This window comes from Salmo trutta, chromosome 1, assembly GCF_901001165.1.
Source record: "Salmo trutta chromosome 1, fSalTru1.1, whole genome shotgun sequence".
NCBI lineage: Eukaryota > Metazoa > Chordata > Actinopteri > Salmoniformes > Salmonidae > Salmo > Salmo trutta.
The window spans coordinates 40,415,463-40,437,323 of record NC_042957.1 but is presented as its reverse complement, the minus strand read 5'-3'; the positions used below and the strand labels follow the sequence as shown (position 1 = coordinate 40,437,323).

At 43.7% G+C, this 21,861-nt stretch overlaps 1 protein-coding gene across 5 annotated transcripts in view; it reads left to right on the top strand.

Annotated features, from left to right (window-relative positions):
- LOC115195842 (acyl-CoA:lysophosphatidylglycerol acyltransferase 1) overlaps window positions 1–21,861 on the top strand; it is an 81,623-nt gene that overhangs the window by 26,598 nt on the left and 33,164 nt on the right. For all 5 annotated transcript variants that reach the window (XM_029756177.1, XM_029756152.1, XM_029756169.1 and 2 more), the window contains exons 3-4: window positions 9,442–9,560; window positions 19,761–19,856. In XM_029756177.1, the coding sequence (XP_029612037.1) occupies window positions 9,442–9,560; window positions 19,761–19,856 (215 nt within the window). The remainder of the gene's footprint in view (window positions 1–9,441; window positions 9,561–19,760; window positions 19,857–21,861) is intronic.

The following is a 21,861-nucleotide window of genomic DNA, read 5'->3' as shown; positions in this document are numbered from 1 at the left end:
ATAGGTAGGAGCAAGCCCATGTAATGCTTTGTAGGTTAGCAGTAAAACCTTGAAATCAGCCCTTGCCTTAACAGGAAGCCAGTGTAGAGAGGCTAGCATATGATACATTTTTGTTGGTTCTAGTCAAGATTCTAGCAGCCATGTTTAGCACTAAATGAAGTTTATTTAGTGCTTTATCCGGGTAGCTGGAAAATAGAGCATTACAGTAGTCTTACTTAGAAGTGACAAAAGCATGGATACATTTTTCTGCATAATTTTTGGACAAAGTTTCTGATTTTTGCAATGTTACGTAGATGGGAAAAAAGCTGTCCTTGAAACAGTCTTGATATGTTCGTCAAATGAGAGATCAGGGTCCAGAGTAACGCCGAGGTCCTTCAGTTTTATTTGAGACGACTGTACAACCATCCAGATTAATTGTCAGATTCAACAGAAGATCTCTTTGTTTCTTGGAACCTAGAACAAGCATCTCTGTTTTGTCCGAGTTTAAAAGTAGAACATTTGCCGCCATCCACTTCCTTATGTCTGAAACACAGGCTTCCAGGGAGGGCAATTTTGGGGCTTCACCATGTTTCATCGAAATGTACAGCTGTGTGTCATCCGCATAGCAGTGAAAGTTAACGTTATGTTTCCGAATGACATCACCAAGAGGTCAAATATATAGTGAAAACAATAGTGGTCCTAAAACGGAGCCTTGAGGAACACCAAAATTTACAGTTGATTTGTCAGAAGACAAACCATCCAGAGACAAACTGATATCTTTCTGACAGATAAGATCTAAACCAGGCCAGAACTTGTCTGTGTCGACCAATTTGGGTTTCCAATCTCTCCAAAATAATGTGGTGATCAATGGTATCAAAAGCAGCACTAAGGTCTAGGAGCACGAGGACAGATGCAGAGCCTCGGTCTGACCCCATTAAAAGGTAATTTACCACCTTCACAAGTGCAGTCTCAGTGCTATGATGGGGTATAAAACCAGACTGAAGCGTTTCATATACATTGTTTGTCTTCGGGAAGTCAGTGAGTTGCTGCGCAACAGCTTTTTCAATTTTTTTGAGAGGAATGGGAGATTCGAAAAAGGCCGATTTAGTTTAAATATTTTCTGGGTCAAGGTTTGGCTTTTTCAAGACGCTTTATTACTGCCACTTTTAGTGAGTTTGGTACACATCCAGTGGATAGAGAGCTGTTTATTATGTTAAACATAGATGGGCCAAGCACAGGAAGCAGCTTTTTTCAGTAGTTTAGTTGGAATAGGGTCCCGTATGCAGCTTGACGGTTTAGAGGCCATGATTATTTTCATCATTGTGTCAAGAGATATATATATACATATATATATATATATATATAGTACTAAAACACTTGAGCGTCTCCCTTGATCCTAGGTCCTGGTAGAGTTGTGCAGACTCAGGACAACTGAGCTTTGGAGGAATACAGATTTAAAGAGGAGTCCGTAATTTGCTTTCTAATGATCATGATCTTTTCCTCATGATCTTTTCTTCAATAAAGTTCATTAATTTATCCTTGATGAAGTGATTGCCATCCTCTCTTGGGAATGCTGCTTTTTAGTTAGCTTTGCGACAGTATCAAAAATAAGTTTCGGATTGTTCTTATTTTCCTCAATTAAGTTGGAAAACTAGGATGATCGAGCAGCAGTGAGGGCTCTTCGATACTGCACGGTACTGTCTTTCCAAGCTAGTCGGAAGACTTCCAGTTTGGTGTAGCGCCATTTCTGTTACAATTTTTTTGGACGCTTGCTTCAGAGCTCGGGTGTTTTCTGTATACCAGGGAGCTAGTTTTTTATGACAAATGTTTTTAGGGGTGCGACTGCATCTAGGGTATTGCGCAAGGTTAAATTGAGTTCCTCAGGTGGTTAACTGATTTTTGTACTCTGACGTCCTTGGGTAGGCGGAGGGAGTCTGGAAGGGCATCTAGGAGTCTTTGGGTTGTCCGAGAATTTATAGCACAACTTTTGATTTTCCTTGGTTGGGGTCTGAGCAGATTATTTGTTGCTATTGCAAATGTAATAGAATGGTGGTCCGATAGTCCAGGATTATGAGGAAAAACATTAAGATCCACAACATTTATTCCATGGGACAAAACTAGGTCCAGAGTGTGACTGTGGCAGTGAGTAGTTCCAGAGACATGTTGGACAAAACCCACTGAGTCGATGATGGCGCCAAAAGCCTTTTGGAGTGGGTCTGTGGACTTTTCCATGTGAATATTAGTCACCAAAAATGTGTATATTATCTGCTATGACTACAAGGTCCGATAGGAACTCGGTGAGGAACGCTGTATATGGCCCAGGAGGCCTGTAAACAGTAGCTATAAAAAGTGATTGAGTAGTCTGCATAGATTTCATGACTAGAAGCTCAAAAAACTGAATTTTTTTTTTTTTTGCTATCGTAAATGTTAGCAACACCTCCGCCTTTGCGGGATGCGCGGGGGATATGGTCACTGGTGTGACCAGGAGGTGAGGCCTCATTTAACACAGTAAATTCATCAGGCTTAAGCCATGTTTCAGTCAGGTCAATCATATCAAGATTATGACCAGTGATTAGTTAATTGACTATAACTGCCTTGCAAGTGAGGGATCTAACATTAAGTAGCCCTATTTTGAGATGTGACGTATCACAATCTCTTTCAATAATGGCAGGAGTGGAGGAGGTATTTATTCTAGTGATATTGCTAAGGCGAACACAGCCATGTTTAGTTTTGCCCAACCTAGGTCGAGGCACAGACACGGTCTCAATGGGGATAGCTGAGCTGACTACACTGACTGTGCTAGTGGCAGACTCCACTAAGCTGGCAGGCTGGCTAACAGCTTGCTGCCTGGCTTGCACCCTATCTCATTGTGGAGCTAGGGGAGTTAGAGCCCTGTCTGTTCGTAGATAAGATGAGAGCACCCCTCCAGCTAGGATGGAGTCCGTCACTCCTTAACAGGCCAGGTTTGGTCCTGTTTATGGGTGAGTCCCAGAAAGAGGGCCAATTATCTACAAATGATATATTTTGGGAGGGGCAGAAAACAGTTTTCAACCAGCGATTGAGTTGAGACTCTGCTGTAGAGCTCATCACTCTCCTGAACTGGGAGGGGGCCAGAGACAATTACTCGATGCCGACACGTCTTTCTAGCTGATTTACACGCTGAAGCTATGTTGCGCTTGGTGACCTCTGACTGTTTCATCCAAACATTTTTGGTGCCGACATGGATAACAATATCCCTATACTCTCTACACTCACCAGTTTTAGCTTTAGCCAGCACCATCTTCAGATTAGCCTTAACGTCGGTAGCCCTGCCCCCTGGTAAACAGTGTATGATCGCTGGATTATTCGTTTTAAGTCTAATACTGTGGGTAATGGAGTCGCCAATGACTAGGGTTTTCAATTTGTCAGAGCTAATCGTGGGAGGCTTCGGTGTCTCAGACCCCGTAACGGGAGGAGGAGAGACTAGAGAAGGCTCGGCCTCAGACTCCGACCCACTGTTTAATGGGGAGAACCGGTTGAAAGTTTCTGTCGGCTGAATGAGCGACACCAGTTGAGCATTCCTACAGCATTTCCTTCCAGAAGGAATTTTCCGGCTGCGGGGACTGTGCGAGGGGATTTATACTCCTATCTGTACCTACTGGTGGCACAGATGCTGTTTCATACTTTCCTACACTTAAATTACCCCAGCCTAACGATTGCGTCTGAAGCTGGGCTTGCAGCACAGCTATCCTTGCCATAAGGCGATCGTTGTCCAGTATATTATGAGTACAGCAATTAGAATGCATCATGTTAATGTTACTACTTAGCTTCGGCTGGTGGAAGTCCTGACGAACCACGTCCAGATAAAGCGTCCGGGGGTAAAAAAATGGAATGAAAAAAGTCGAGCGAGGGGAAAAAATATAAACGTAATTAAAAAGTAAAAAACGTAAAGTTGGCAACAAACCGCACAGCCAGCACGTATACAAGTTGTGACCGGAAATTACGTTCCAAATGCAAAACCAGGCCCTCGAGGACTGGAATTGCCCACCCGTGGTCCAAACACACCAAGACAGTCGTGAAGGATGGTCAGTTTTACGAGGGTATGTTTGGCAGCATGAGTGAAGGATGCTTTGTTGCGAAATAGGAAGCCAATTCTAGATTTAACTTTGGATTGGAGATGTTTGATGTGAGTCTGGAAGGAGAGTTTACAGTCTAACCAGACACCTAGGTATTTGTAGTTATATTCTAAGTCAGAACCGTCCAGAGTAGTGATGCTGGACAGGCGGGCAGGTGCAGGCAGTGATCGGTTGAAGAGCATGCATTTAGTTTTACTTGTATTTAAGACCAGTTGGAGGCCACGGAAGGAGAGTTGTATGGCAATGAAGCTCGTCTGTTCTGAAAGAGCTGCAAAATCTGAACCCCTACAAATCAGCCGGGCTAGGTAATCTGGACCATTTCTCTTTCTAAAATTATCTGCCGAAATTGTTGCAACCCCTATTACTAGCCTGTTCAACCTCTCTTTCATGTCGTCTGAGATTCCCAAAGATTGGAAAGCAGCTGCTGTCATCCCCCTCTTCAAAGGAGGGGACACTCTTGACCCAAACTGCTACAGACCTATATCTATCCTACCCTGCCTTTCTAAGGTCTTCGAAAGCCAAGTCAACAAACAGATTACCGACCATTTCAAATCCCACCGCACCTTCTCCGCTATGCAATCTGGTTTCCGAGCTGGTCATGGGTGCACCTCAGCCACGCTCAAGGTCCTAAACGATATCGTAACCGCCATCGATAAGAAACAATACTGTGCTGCCGTATTCATTGACCTGGCCAAAGCCTTCGACTCTGTCAATCACCAGATCCTCATCGGCAGACTCAATAGCCTTGGTTTCTGAAATGATTGCCTTGCCTGGTTCACCAACTACTTCTCTGACAGAGTTCAGTGTGTCAAATCGGAGGGCCTGTTGTCAAGACCTCTGGCAGTCTCTATGGAGGTGCCACAGGGTTCAATTCTTGGGCCAACTCTTTTCTCTGTATACATCAATGACGTCGCTCTTGCTGCTGGTGAGTCTCTGATCCACCTCTACGCAGACGACACCATTCTGTATACTTCTGGCCCTTCTTTGGACACTGTGTTAACTACCCTCCAGACGAGCTTCAATGCCATGCAACTCTCCTTCCGTGGCCTCCAACTGTATTATTGACTGTATGTTTGTTTTACTCAATGTGTAACTCTGTTATTGTTGTATGTTGTCGAACTGCTTTGCTTTATCTTGGCCAGGTCGCAATTGTAAATGAGAACTTGTTCTCAACTTGCCTACCTGGTTAAATAAAGGTGAAATAAAAATAAATAAACTTCATTGTTTGGTTAATGGCTTGTAAGAAAGCATTTCACTGTAAGGTCTACACCTCTTGTATTCGGCACATGTGACAATTTAAAGTTTGATTTGTTTTGAAAAGTACCAATGTTCTAGCCTTGAATCCAAGTCAGACCAGATCTAAATCAAATTTTAGTTGCCACATGCTTTGTAAACAACAGGTGTAGACTAACAGTGTGTGGGTAGGGTCCAGTGTGTGCATAGTAAGTGCAGGAGAGTTAGTGCAAAAAAGGGTCAATGCAGATAGTCCGGGTAGCCATTTGATTAGCAATTTATCAGTTTTGTTTAGCAGTTATGGCTTGGGGGTAGAAGCGGTTCAGGGTTCTGTTGGTTCCAGACTTAGTGCACTGGTACTGTTTGCTGTGCAGTAGCAGAGAGAACAGTCTATCGCTTGGTGGCTGGAGTCTTTGACAATTTTTTTGACCTTCCTCTGACACCGCCTGGTATAGAGGTCCTGGATGGCAGGGAGCTACAGTCTTTGGCTTGGGTGGCTGGAGTCTTTGACAATTATTTTGGCCTTCCTCTGACACTGCCTGGTATAGAGGTCCTGGATGGCTGAACAAAACTGATAAATAGCTAATCAAATGGCTACCCGGACTATCTCCTTTTTTGCACTAACTCTCCTGCACTTACTATGCACATACACTGGACTCTACCCACACACTCACACTTACTTACACACACACACACACAAATGATCCAAAAAATAGCTATTCCTTGTTAAACAAAGCCACAGTGTGCCTGAGAGGGCAATAAACCCTCTATGTTGTGCTCTCACCAGAGAGAACTCACAACCATAACACAAAATAGGAAAGCAACTAGACCCTAAAATGGACCCGTAGTGCCCTATTGACAGTTCTACAGCTGCACCATTGAGAGCATCTTGACTGGCTGCATCACCGCTTGGTACGGCAAGTTCTACAGCTGCACCAAGTTTTACAGCTGCACCATTGATAGCATCTTGAGTGGCTCCATCACCGCTCCATCACCGCTCTGCAAGGCACCGGACCGTAAGGTGCTGCAGAGGGTGGTGAGTACAGCCCAGCTGTAGAACTTTTTGAGGTCCGCTGGATCCATGGCCAAGTGAGACATGGGTGCCGCCCCGCGGAGATGGAAACTTAAAAGTCTGAGCCTTTTGGGTAGAACACTTGGGTAAATCCTCTGTGGAAATGTGGAATGAGTCAGCAAGACTCTCCCAGAACCATGGGGATTCCACTTACAATCTTCCTTTCATTTGTCCAACTCTGGCTTTAGCTCTATAGTGAAACCCCAACAGTCTCTCCAGGTCTCCAGCAGGGTAGCTCTACTGTTAAATACGCACTGTCGTCCAAGTGAGTTAAATTACAAAAGAAGCTCGTCCATTTGTTATGTGGGAGGCCCGTTGTTGTCGTCGCCCCCATGTTAGTACAAAGTTAGTTTCCTCCTTTGTGGCAACTCCTGTGTTTAGTGTCAATAGGGCGCTACGGGCGGCACGGTTAATGAAGGAGTCTGTTTGGCCATCTATTGAATAGGGGGTGCCAATGTAAATCAGCCAGAAGAGAATGGAGCCCAAGAGATCTGCTTTAATGAGCTGAGATGCTAAAGATTAGCCCATGTCCATTTTGAAACCGAAGTGGCATGGTGTTTTAAGGCATGTGGCTTATTTTAAGGTGACACTTTCTCTTCAAGACCAGTATAGAATATGCTAAATGTCAAGAGTCCTTTTTAGGGTCTAGTTGCTTTCCTATCTCGTGTCATGGTTGTGAGTTTTCTCTCGTGAGAGCACAACATAGAGGGGTTATTGCCCTTTCAGGCACACTGTGGCTTTGTTTAACAAGGAATAGCTATTTTCAGATCATGTAAATACACACAGTCCACTTTCATGAGAACTTTTCCCACCTTGAGAAGACAACTCTGATCTAACTTGTTCCAAAATGTTGGCCTACAAGTTGTAATTTGCCATTAGAAGTTGATGTTTAATCATGTTTACGGCCACTTTAATAATGTTTACATACTGCTTTACTCATCTTACATACATACATACATGCATACATACATGCATACATACATACATACATACATACATACATACATACATACATACATACATACATACATACATACATACAGTTAAGGGGAAAAAGTATTTGATCCCCTGCTGATTTTGTACGCTTGCCCACTGACAAAGAAATGATCAGTCTATAATTTTAATGGTAGGTTTATTTGAACAGTGAGAGACAGAATAACAACAAAAAAATCCAGAAAAACGCATGTCAAAAATGTTATAAATTGATTTGCATTTTAATGAGGGAAATAAGTATTTGACCCCCTCTAAATCAGAAAGATTTCTGGCTCCCAGGTGTCTTTTATACAGGTAATGAGCTGAGATTTGGAGCACACTCTTAAAGGGAGTGCTCCTAATCTCAGTTTGTTACATATATAAAAGACGCCTGTCCACAGAAGCAATCAATCAATCAGATTCCAAACTCTCCACAATGGCCAAGACCAAAGAGCTCTCCAAGGATGTCAGAGACAAGATTGTAGACCTACACAAGGCTGGAATGGGCTACAAGACCATCGCCAAGCAGCTTGGTGAGAAGGTGACAACAGTTGGTGCGATTATTCGCAAATGGAAGAAACGCAAAAGAACTGTCAATCTCCCTCGGCCTGGGGCTCCATGCAAGATCTCACCTCGTGGAGTTGCAATGATCATGAGAACGGTGAGGAATCGGCCCAGAACTACACGGGAGGATCTTGTCAATTATCTCAAGGCAGCTGGGACCATAGTCACCAAGAAAACAATTGGTAACACACTACACCGTGAAGGACTGAAATCCTGCAGCACCCGCAAGGTCCCCCTGCTCAAGAAAGCACATATACATGCCCGTCTGAAATTTGCCGATGAACATCTGAATAATTCAGAGGACAACTGGTGAAAGTGTTGTGGTCAGATGAGACCAAAATGGAGCTCTTTGGCATCAACTCAACTCGCCGTGTTTGGAGGAGGAGGAGGAATGCTGCCTATGACCCCAAGAACACCATCCCCACCGTTAAGCACGGAGGTGGAAACATTATGCTTTGGGGGTGTTTTTCTGCTAAGGGGACAGGACAACTTCACCGCATCAAAGGGACGATGGACGGGGCCATGTACCGTCAAATCTTGGGTGAGAACCTCCTTCCCTCAACCAGGGCATTGAAAATGGGTATTCCAGCATGACAATGACCCAAAAGACATGGCCAAGGCAACAAAGGAGTGGCTCAAGAAGAAGCACATTAAGGTTCTGGAGTGGCCTAGCCAGTCTCCAGACCTTAATCCCATAGAAAATCTGTGGAGAAGATCTGTAAAGAGGAGTGGGACAAAATCCCTCCTGAGATCTGTACAAACCTGGTGGCCAACTACAAGAAACGTCTGACCTCTGTGATTGCCAACAAGTGTTTTGCCACCAAGTACTAAGTCATGTTTTGCAGAGGGGTCAAATACTTATTTCCCTCATTAAAATGCAAATCATTTTAGAACATTTTTGACATGCGTTTTTCTGGATGTTTTGGTTGTTATTTTTTTCTCTCACTGTTCAAATAACCCTACCATTAAAATTATAGACTGAACATTTCTTTGTCAGTGGGCAAATGTACAAAATCAGCAGGGGATCAAATACTTTTTTCCCTCACTGTACATACATACATATTAGATTGAGCAATGTCGGAGTGGCATTGACTAAAATACAGTAGAATAGAATACTATATATATACTGTATTCTATTCCACTGTATTTTAGTCGATGCCACTCTGACATTGCTCGATCTAATATGTATATATTTCTTAATTCCATTATTTTACTTTTAGATTTGAGTGTATTTTTGTGATTTGTTAGATACTACTGCACTGTTGGAGCTAGGGACACAAGCATTTTGCTACACCTGCAATAACATCTGCTAAATATGTGTATGTGACCAATAAAAATTGATTTTAATATGATGGCCTAGCTCGGAATTTTTTGATAATTAGCGCACAATCACTGGTCTTGAATGGCTCAGTTGATGGAGCATGGCGATTGCAAGGCCAGGATTGTGGGTTTGATTCCTAGGGCATATGTTTTGTCTACTAATTCCACTTGTGTTGTCTTGTCCAGTGATGGAATGGGGCGACGACGTAAGGCCCCTTTCTGAAGAGGAAGCCATGGTCATCGTCAACCACCAAGCTACAGGGGACGTGTGCACCCTCATGATGTGCTTGCAGGACAAGGGCACGGTAAGAGACTCCTCCAAAGTTGGCAAATGTAGCCTCCTAGAACAGTGTTTTTTTTTTTTAAACCTCTTCTCCAATTTATTGTAGCCCTGAACTAGCTCACAGATTTTACCTAATCAAGGGCTTGATAATTATTTGACAAGTTCAATCAGGCGTTCTAGCTCTAAAATAGTTAAAATACATGGCTGGGGGTCCCCGAGGAGAGGGTTTGAAAACCCCTGTCCTAGACTACAAATCAATTCAAGTGAATTCAGGGAGGAAAAAATTTAATTTAAGAGGTAGGCCTATTTCTTTAAACAAATTAAACAAAATGTCTTGAATTGACTAGTACTGAAATGAATTGAACTCATTTCAACCCACTCAGGGGCACTTGATTAAGATCTGAAATGTGATTGGGTGTCTGGGGATTTGTAGTTTCATGGTCTGGGTGTGATATCATGTTTAATATCCTGCTCAAGGAGAACTGATGGTTGTGTGTGGGTTGGAATGTTTATTAAAGCAGTTATGTCCTCTCATCCTATCTCTTCAATGAAAGGTATGCTGAGCCACTGACTGAGTATCAGATGAATGATGTTTCTGAAATGACTAGCTAGCCATTGTAGCTGCAGGACCAACTGACTATCTAGTATCCACATCTGGATTTCTTTTTTTTGGGGGGGGGGGGTGTAGATGAGCTTCCATCAATGTAAATAGTTTTATTTGAAAGGAAATAATCCCCCAAATGTTGCTATTTTTAAAACAATTTAATCCACCTGAAAAAAACAGAGCAAATAATACAACAAATATTGTGGTTAAACTCAAAAATACTAATTGATAAAAAAAAAAAAAACTTTTGAAAAAATGTGTTATCTTTTGTAAATTATATCATAAATAGGACTGGTGGAGTTATGTCACACATTCAGCTAACATAAATAAATGGAAATGTCTGCTCTTCCCAAATTTCCGACCAACTAATTGCAGCGTTAACGCAAAACAGGAAGAGGAAATTGGAAGGGGGAAAAAGTAGAGAACTTGTCTGTCGGTCCTGCATTTTAAAGACCATTGGTTAAAGAAAATGATTAACCTCTTTGGGCTAGGGGGCAGTATTTTGACGTCCAGAAGAAAAACGTGCCTAAAGTAAACTGCCTGTTACTCAGGCCCAGAATATGCATGTAATTGGTGGATTTGGTTAGAAAACAGTCTAAAGTTTCTAAAACTGTTAAAATAATGTCTGTGAGTATAACAGAACTGATATGGCAGGCGAAACCCCGAGGACAAACCATTAAAAAAAAAGATTTTCTGCCTACCACTGTTTTCAATGGCTGTCGTGTTTATTATGAGGCGAAGTCCTCCCAGATTGCAGTTCCTAGTGCTTCCACTGGATGTCAACAGTCTTTAGAAAGAGTTTCAGGCTTGTTTTTGGAAAAATTTGCTAGAATTTGTAGTTTTTCTAAGTGGCTCCCATTTTTGCCTGTAGTGTTTTCATTTGCGTGGATGAGAGTGCGTTCGTTGTTGTTTATCTCCAGTAAAGACAATAACTATTCTCCGTCTTAAATTTTATCGTTTATTTACGTATTAGGGTACCCGAGGTTTGATTATAAACGTTTGACTTGTTTGGAGAAGTTTATTGGTAACGTTTGGGTTTCATTTTGTATGCATTTTGAAGGAGGGAAACCGGTGGATTATTGAATGAAGCGCACCAGCTAAACTGAGTTTTTGCGGATATAAAGAAAACTTTATTGAACAAATGGACCATTTGTGATGTAGCTGTGATCTTTTGGAGTGCCAACAGAAGAAGATCTTCAAAGTTAAGGCATTTATTATATCGCTATTTCTGACTTTCGTGGCGCACCTGCCTGGTTGAAAAATGTTTTTCATGCTTTTGTATGCGGGGCGCTGTCCTCAGATAATCGCATGGTGTGCTTTCGCCGTAAAGCCTTTTTGAAATCTGACACAGCGACTGGATTAACAAGAAGTTAAGCTTTATTTTGATGTACGACACTTGTATTTCCATGAATGTTAAATATTTATATTTCTGTCATTTGAATTTCGCGCTCTGCAATTTCACCGGATGTGGTAGAGGTGGGTCGCTAGCGGAACGCCTGCGCCAGAAAGGTTAAAATAACGTCAAATTGGTCAGAAATAGTGTTGACATTGTTAATGTTGTAAATCACTATTGTAAGTGGAAACGGCTGGTTTTTAATGGAATATCTACAGACGCTCATTATCAGCAACCATCAGTCCTGTGTTCCAATGGAACGTTGTGTTAGCTAATCCAAGATTATCATTTTAAAAGGCATGTCGATCATTAAAAATCCTTTTGCATTTGTTAGCACAGCTGAAAACTGTTGTACTGATTAAAGAAGCAATAAAACTGGCCTTCTTTAGACTAGTTGAGTATCTGGAGCATCAGCATTTGTGGGTTCGATTACAGGCTCAAAATGGTCAGAAACAAAGCATTTTCTTCTGAAACTCGTCAGTCTATTCTTGTTCTGAGAAATGAAGGCTATTCCATGCGAGAAATTGCCAAGAAACTGAACATCTCGCACAACGCTGGGTACTTTTCCCTTCACAGAACAGTGCAAACTGGCACTAACCAGAATAGAAAGAGTGGGGGGCCCCGGTGCACAACTGAGCAAGAGGACAAGTGCATCAGTGTCTAGTTTGAGAAACAGACGCCTCACAAGTCTTCAACTGGCAGCTTCAGTAAATAGTACCTGCAAAACACTAGTCTCAACGTCAACAGTGAAGAGGCGACTCCGGGATGCTAGCCTTCTAGGCAGAGTTCCTCTGTCCAGTGTCTGTTCTTTTGCCCATCTTAATCTTTTCTTTTTATTGGCCAGTCTGAGATGTGGCTGATTCTTTGCAACTCTGCCTAGAAGGCCAGCATCCCGGAGTTGCCTCTTCACTGTCGACGTTGAGACTGGTGTTTTGCGGGTACTATTTAATGAAGCTATTTCTGATCAATTTGATGTTACTTTAATTGACGACAAAAATTGTTTTTCTTTCAAAACAAGGAAAGTGACCCCAAACGTAAGTCTTATTCTAAAGTTGATTGATGAAGAAAAAAAACAATTTAATCTACATACAAGACCCCATAATTACAAAGCAAGAACATGTTTTTAGACATTTTTGCAAATTTATAAAGAATAAAAAATATCACACTTACATAAGAATTTAGACCCTTTACTCAGTACTTTGTTGAAGCACTTTTGGCAGTGATTACAGCCTCGAGTTAACTTGGGTATTGTGCTACAAGCTTGGCACTGCTGTATTTGGGGAGTTTCTCCTTTCTCAGCGGATCCTCTCAAGCTCTGTCAGGTTGGATGGGAAGTGTTGCTGCACAGCTGTTTTCAGGTCTCTCCAGATCGGGTTCAAGTCCGGGCTCTGGCTGGGCCACTTAAGGACCCATAGGGCGGCGCACAATTGGCTCAGCGTTGTCTGGGTTAGGGGAGGGTTTGGCCGGGGTAGGCCGTCATTGTAAATAAGAATTTGTTCGTAACTGACTTGCCTAATTAAATAAAGGTTAAATAAATAGGGCCTCCCGAGTGGAGCACTGGTCTAAGGCACTGAATCCCAGTGCTAGCTGTGCCACTAGAGATTCTGGATTCGAGTCCAGAGTCTGTCGCAGCCGGCCGCGACCGGGAGACCCATGGAGCGGCACACAATTGGCCCAGCATTGTCCGGGTTAGGGGATGGTTTGGCCTGCAGGGATGTCCTTGTCCCATCGCGCACTAGCGACTCCTGTGGCGGGTTGGGTGCAGTGCACGCTGACACGGTCGCCAGGTGCACAGTGTTTCCTCCGACACATTGGTGCGGCTGGCTTCGAGGTTAAGTGGCCATTGTGTCAAGAAGCTGTGCGGCTTGGTTGGGTTGTGTTTCGGAGGATGCACGGCTCTCGACCTTCAACTCTCCTGAGTCCGTAGGGGAGTTGCAGCGATGAGACAAGACTGTAACTACCAATTGGATACTATGAAATTGGGGAGAAAAGGGGGTAAAGGTAACAAAAAATAAATAAAAGGACATTTCGAGACTTGTCCCGAAGCCGCTCTTGCATTGTCTTGGCTGTGTACATAGGGTCGTTGTCCTGTTGGAAGGTGAGCCTTCGCCTCGTTCTGACATCCTGAGTGCTCTGGAGTAGGTTTTCATTAAGGATCTCTCTGTACTTTGCTCTGTTCATCTTTGCCTGAATCCTGACTAGTCTCCCAGTCCCTGCTGCTGAAAAACATCCCCACAGAATGATGCTGCCACCATTATGCTTCACCGTAGTGATGGTGCCAGGTTTCCTCCAGCTGTGACTCTTGGCATTCAGGCCAAAGAGTTCAATCTTGGTTTCATCAGACTAGAGAATCTTGTTTCTCATGGTCTGATAGTCTCCAAGCGGGCTGCCATGTGCCTTTTACTGAGGAGTGGCTTCTGTCTGGCCATTCTACCATAAAGGCCTGATTGGTGGAGTGCTGCAGAGATGGTTGTCTTTCTGGAAGGTTCTCCCCCGATTGCAGGGCCGACATGTAGGGCCCTGCAATCATCTTTAATGCAGGGCCGACAAACAAGTTCCTTACTTTTCCCCCTTCCACTTGCCTCGTCCATTATTGCGGTAATGCTGCAATTAGTTGATTGATTGTAATTTTGGGTAGAGCAGACATTTCCATATATTTTTGTTAGCAGCATGTGACATCACTCAACCAGTCATATTTATGATATCATTTACAAAGATTATGCCTTTTTCAATATAAAAAGAAAATATATTATATTTGAGTTTAACCATAATATTTGTTAGATTATTTGTTCTGTCTTTTCTTGTGGATTAAACTAAAATTGCATCCAACTTTCTATGGCTTGTTTTAAAAATAGCGATATTTTGGATATTTAATTTTCAAATAGGTTTGCCAAAGATGAGCTCGTCATTTTCCTCTTTCATATTTGCCCAAAATGACAGTTCTACTGGGTCAAAGTAAACGATAGATTGGATAAAAGGACCGAGGACAATGGCTAAACGCCTCAGCCTGAAGTTAAAATCTAGTAGAATGTTTTTGTTTTGTCTTGAGAATGTCACGTTTTTACTTATTGAAGGTGTCTTAAGTGTTCAAGAGTTTTGCAAATCGAGTGTTGAAAAAGTAATGTAATTGTTAGTCAAACAAAATTCACGACCCACATCTTAATCATCGGCTCGGTCGGACATGCAGTACTTTACATTCTTTCCAGTCCAGTATAACTGTCGAAGGCGCATTTTGTGTCGACACCATTCATAAAACCCTTTACTTTATCCATCTAGTGAAGTTTCTGGGCCAGGGCTGTAGCAGCTGACACACATACACACACACACACACACACACACACACACACACACACACAGTGGGGAGAACAAGTATTTGATACACTGCCGATTTTGCAGGTTTTCCTACTTACAAAGCGTGTAGAGGTCTGTAATTTTTATCATAGGTACACTTCAACTGTGAAAGACGGAATCTAAAACAAAGATCCAGAAAATCACATGGTATGATTTTTAAGTAATTCATTTGCATTTTATTGCATGACATAAGTATTTGATCACCTACCAACCAGTAAGAATTCCGGCTCTCACAGACCTGTTCATTTTTCTTTAAGAAGCCCTCCTGTTCTCCACTCATTACCTGTATTAACTGCAGCTGTTTGAACTCGTTACTTGTATAAAAGACACCTGTCCACACAATCAATCAGACTCCAACCTCTCCACAATGGCCAAGACCAGAGAGCTGTGTAAGGACATCAGGGATAAAATTGTAGACCTGCACAAGGCTGGGATGGGCTACAGGACAATAGGCAAGCAGCTTGGTGAGAAGGCAACAACTGTTGGCGCAATTATTAGAAAATGGAAGAAGTTCAAGATGATGGTCAATCACCCTCGGTCTGGGGCGCCATGCAAGATCTCACCTCGTGGGGCATCAATGATCATGAGGAAGGTGAGGGATCAGCCCAGAACTACACGGCAGGACCTGGTCAATGACCTGAAGAGAGCTGGGACCACAGTCTCAAAGAAAACCATTAGTAACACACTACACCGTCATGGATTAAAATCCTGCAGCGCACGCAAGGTCCCCCTGCTCAAGCCAGCGCATGTCCAGGCCCGTCTGAAGTTTGCCAATGACCATCTGGATGATCCAGAGGAGGAATGGGAGAAGGTCATGTGGTCTGATGAGACAAAAATAGAGCTTTTTGGTCTAAACTCCACTCGCTGTGTTTGGAGGAAGAAGAAGGATGAGTACAACCCCAAAAACACTATCCCATTCGTGAAGCATGGAGGTGGAAACATCATTTTTGGGGATGCTTTTCTGCAAAGGGGACAGGACGACTGCACCGTATTGAGGGGAGGATGGATGGGGCCATGTATCGCGAGATCTTGGCCAACAACCTCCTTCCCTCAGTAAGAGCATTGAAGATGGGTCTTCCAGCATGACAACGACCCGAAACACACAGCCAGGGCAACTAAGGAATGGCTCCGTAAGAAGCATCTCAAGGTCCTGGAGTGGCCTAGCCAGTCTCCAGGCCTGAACCCAATAGAAAATCTTTGGAGGGAGCTGAAAGTCCGTATTGCCCAGCGACAGCCTCGAAACCTGAAGGTCTGTATGGAGGAGTGGGCCAAATCCCTGCTGCAGTGTGTGCAAACCTGGTCAAGAACTACAGGAAACGTATGATCTCTGTAATTGCAAACAAAGGTTTCTGTACCAAATATTAAGTTCTGCTTTTCTGATGTATCAAATACTTATGTCATGCAATAAAATGCAAATTAATTACTTAAAAATCATACAATGTGATTTTCTGGATTTTTGTTTTAGATTCCGTCTCTCACAGTTGAAGTGTACCTATGATAAAAATTACAGACCTCTACACGCTTTGTAAGTAGGAAACACTGCCGATTTTGCAGGTTATCAAATACTTGTTCTCCCCACTGTGTGTGTGTGTGTATATATATATATATATATATATATATATATATATATATATATATACTGCTCAAAAAAATAAAGGGAACACTAAAATAACACATCCTAGATCTGAATGAATGAAATAATCTTATTAAATACTTTTTTCTTTACATAGTTGAATGTGCTGACAACAAAATCACACAAAAATAATCAATGGAAATCCAATTTATCAACCCATGGAGGTCTGGATTTGGAGTCACACTCAAAATTAAAGTGGAAAACCACACTACAGGCTGATCCAACTTTGATGTAATGTCCTTAAAACAAGTCAAAATGAGGCTCAGTAGTGTGTGTGGCCTCCACGTGCCTGTATGACCTCCCTACAACGCCTGGGCATGCTCCTGAAGAGGTGGCGGATGGTCTCCTGAGGGATCTTCTCCCAGACCTGGACTACAGCATCCGCCAACTCCTGGACAGTCTGTGGTGCAACGTGGCGTTGGTGGATGGAGCGAGACATGATGTCCCAGATGTGCTCAATTGGATTCAGGTCTGGGGAACGGGCGGGCCAGTCCATAGCATCAATGCCTTCCTCTTGCAGGAACTGCTGACACACTCCAGCCACATGAGGTCTAGCATTGTCTTGCATTAGGAGGAACCCAGGGCCAACCGCACCAGCATATGGTCTCACAAGGGGTCTGAGGATCTCATCTCGGTACCTAATGGCAGTCAGGCTACCTCTGGCGAGCACATGGAGGGCTGTGCGGCCCCCCAAAGAAATGCCACCCCACACCATGACTGACCCAGCGCCAAACCGGTCATGCTGGAGGATGTTGCAGGCAGCAAAACGTTCTCCACGGCGTCTCCAGACTCTGTCACGTCTGTCACATGTGCTCAGTCTGAACCTGCTTTCATCTGTGAAGAGCACAGGGTGCTAGTGGCGAATTTGCCAATCTTGGTGTTCTCTGGCAAATGCCAAACGTCCTGCACGGTGTTGGGCTGTAAGCACAACCCCCACCTGTGGACGTCGGGCCCTCATACCACCCTCATGGAGTCTGTTTCTCACCGTTTGAGTAGACACATGCACATTTGTGGCCTGCTGGAGGTCATTTTGCAGGGCTCTGGCAGTGCTCCTCCTGCTCCTCCTTGCACAAATGCGGAGGTAGCGGTCCTGCTGCTGGGTTGTTGCCCTCCTACGGCCTCCTCCACGTCTCCTGATGTACTGGCCTGTCTCCTGGTAGCGCCTCCATGCTCTGGACACTACGCTGACAGACACAGCAAACCTTCTTGCCACAGCTCGCATTGATGTGCCATCCTGGATGAGCTGCACTACCTGAGCCACTTGTGTGGGTTGTAGACTCATGCTACCACTAGAGTGAAAGCACCGCCAGCATTCAAAAGTGACCAAAACATCAGCCAGGAAGCATAGGAACTGAGAAGTGGTCTGTGGTCACCACCTACAGAACCACTCCATTATTGGGGGTATCTTGCTAATTGCCTATAATTTCCACCTGTTGTCTATTCCATTTGCACAACAGCATGTGAAATTTATTGTCAATCAGTGTTGCTTCCTAAGTGGACAGTTTGATTTCACAGAAGTGTGATTGACTTGGAGTTACATTGTGTTGTTTAAGTGTTCCCTTTACTTTTTTGAGCTGTGTGTGTGTGTGTGTGTGTGTGTGTTTGTGTGTGTGTGTGTGTGTGTGTGTGTGTGTGTGTATATATGTGTGTGTGTGTGTGTGTGTGTGTGTATATATACATACATACATACATACATACATACATACATACATACATACATACATACATACATACATACATACATACATACATACATACACATACACACACACACACACACACACACATCCACACTTTGATTGTGACAGCCCTACTCAGAGCGCTGCTGGCTAATACTGTACTCTGGCTAGCCAGCAGGTATCGGATTCTCAGCCTCCCTCCCGTTTAACCTGAAATGATTGGCCTGTCTTGTGATGGGATGTGAGGTCCCACTCCCTCAGCCAGTGTATGCGTCCCAAACTCACTGAGTGTGTCCCAAATGCCACCCTATTCCCTATATAGAGCACTGCTTTTGACCAGAGCCCTATGGGCCCTCTTTAAAAGTAATGCACTGTGAAGGGAATAAAGTGCCATTTGGGACGTACACTACACTGAACACAATCAGGCCCAAACATCGTCACGGCCTTCGCTCAGCTACAAAAGACCAATCGATAGGTTTACTTAATCCAATTACTATTTATCTGGCCCACTCCTATTCCTCTGGCAGCACTGCTGCCTGGCTGCTACCATACTGTGCAAATACTGTCTATCTCCATGTTTCAATGGAACTGTGACCAGGATGGTTTTGGCTTTGACCTGGCTTACCGAGGGAGAACGACTCTTAATGTTTTGACTAGCAGTGAATTCATATTGACGGACATTTGGATGGAATGGTATAAAAGACCAATGTTTTTACCTGTTCATCTCCTTGTCTGCGAGGTCTGTCAGTTGATAGGCTGCTATATCTACAGTGAACGATTGAGTCGTTTTCCCCCTTTGTTTCTATGAACTTCCATCCTAGTGGTCCAGTTTGTGTTTTTAGCCAACTCCTCTCTGTGTTTTGTTCATTGCTATGCAAAAATGATACTTAAAGAGAAGTTGGCTACAGTTTGTGACCTAGGCTAAAAAAAACTGTGACGAAAAGAAAACCGTGTGATAGAGCAGCCTACAAATGGCTGTGGTTTCTGCAGGCTAAGCGACAGTCATACTGTGTAACTTCACACAACTGCCCTACCCATCCACCCCCTCTGTGGTGGGTAGAGCCACTGGGGAAGGGGCTGGTGCTCCTGTCCTGTCCTCCCTCCAGGACAGTACAGTCCTTGGTGGAGGAGGACTGCCAACCCCACACGCAGCCCTCTGCCATCCCAGGGATGAGCCCTTGGTTTGGAGGGTTAAGGGTTTTTTCTACTGGGGCTGCCAGGAGGAGGAGGTGAGCGGGGGCTAGTTGAGTTGTGGTGCACAAACATGAGGACATGATCCACTTCATCAACTGCATTCTCAGCACAGTTATGCTCTTAGTGCCAAAAGAAGGAAGTGGCGAAAGCTTCTCAGTGGGACCTAGAGTTACGTAAATTGTCTGTGTGCCTGCCTGCATACCTATGGCTATATAGACTGTGTGTGTGTGTGCAGACCATGATGGCTACATACAGTAGACTGAGCGTGTGTGCAGACTGCAGAACTATGACTTCATAGTCTCAGCGTGCGTGTGTACCTACCTATAGATTGTGTGTGTGTGACCAGTCTGTAATGATCTCTCCTTTAGGTGGTGCGGAAGATGATGTGGTTGATGGACCACGTGTTCAAGTACACCAACTTTGGCCTGGTGTCTCTCATCCACGGGGACTTCTTCATCAGACAGGTGAGACAGACAGACATACTCTGAGACCTCTATCTAGGAGGCTTTTACTCGGCCATCGGCTGACGGCTGACAACTATCTTATCACAACTGTTTTTGTGATAGGATATTTTTATGTGGTCTGACTGGTTTAGTGGTCATGCCGCAGCCTTTGGCACACATACAGTGTTGGCATAGGTTTGAATTTGACTGACTGCACTTTGACACACTCTCATCGTCTCGATCTGTTGAATGAAATCAGAAAATAACTTAAAATATATGCTGAACAAAAATATATATAAACGCAACATGTAAAGTCTTGGTCCATGTTTCATGAGCTAAATTAAGATCTCAGAAATGTTCCATATGCACAAAAAGCTTATTTCTGTCCAAATTTGTGCACAATTGTTTACATCCCTGTTAGTGAGCATTTCTCCTTTGCCAAGATAATCCTTCAACCTGACAGGTGTGGTATATCAAGAAGCTGATTAAACAGCATGACCATTACACAGGTGCACTTCATGCTGGGGACAATAAAAGGTCACCCTAAAATGTGCAGTTTTGTCACACAACACAATGCCAGAGATGTCTCATGTTTTGAGGGAGCATGCAATAGGCATGCTGACTGCAGGAATGTCCACCAGAGCTGTTGCCAGAGAATTTAGTTAATTTCTCTACCATAAGCCGCCTCCAACGTCATTTTAGAGAATTTGGCAGTACATCCAACTGGTCTCACAACCGCATGCCATCCCAGGAACTCCACATCTTGCTTCTACACCTGCGGGATCATCTGAGATGAGCCACCTGGATAGCTGATGAAACTGAGGAGTATTTCTGTCTGTATTAAAGCCCCTTTGTGGGGAAAACTAATTTTGATTGGCTGGGCCTTGGCTCCCCAGTGGGTGGGCCTGGCTCCACCCATGGTTGCGCCCCTGCCCAGTCATTTTGTTCACAATAGTTTTATATTTTCACCAATGTGTATATTTGTGTAATGAAATGGTAACATTGCAAGTCCCACGAGTTAACATTTTATTACATACCACGCACTCCAGCTGAGCAGTATATCAGCTCGGCAGCAGGCAGGAAGTGGCTACAGCCTCCTCCTCTAACAGGGACACAGCCAGGCAGGCCCAGTGGACAGCACAGTAGAGCAGTGTTATGGTACAGTACAGTCGTCCAGCCGCTGGCCTGAAGTGACCCTGCCTGCAGTGTGGGAGCAGCTGGAAGAGAATAGAACAGAGATCAATGTGCTTCCTGGGTGACAGACCGAGAGAGGCAGGCAGACGGATGGGCCAGGCAGGCAGGAAGACACAGGCAAAGAGGCAAGCAGGCAGAGGGCGTGTACATACAGATATACATACGTATATACAGTCAAATATATATGTGTGTCGACAGACAGACGGGGACAGACAGATATGCTAATGTAGACATGCGTGGATAGTCAGACAGACAGGTGACTGGCACTGTAGAGAGGGAGCTGATTCAGTTGCTTGCTGGCCCAGCAGTTCTGTTCAAATCAAATTGTATTTGTCACATGCTTTGAAAACTACCGGTGTAGACTAACAGTAAAATGCTTATTTCCCAACAATGCATAGATTTTTATATATATATATATATATATAGCTCTATATCACAAGGAATAAGTAGAAAAAAAGACTAGGAATAAATACACAGAGGAACAATAACTTGGCTATATACACGGGTTACCAGTACCGAGTCCATGTGCAGGGGTACGAGGTGATTGAGGTAGATATGTACAGTACCAGTCAAAAGTTTGGACACACCTACTCATTCATGGGTTTTTCTTTATTTTTACTCTTTTCTACATTGTAGAATATTAGTGAAGACATCAAAACTATGAAATAACACATGAAATCATGTAGTAACCAAAAAAGTGTTAAACATATCCAAATATATTTTATATTTTAGTTTCTTCAAAGTAGCCACCCTTTGCCTTGACGACGGCTTTCGCACACTCTTAGCATTCAACCAGATTCATGAGGTAGTCACCTGGAATGCTTTTCCAACA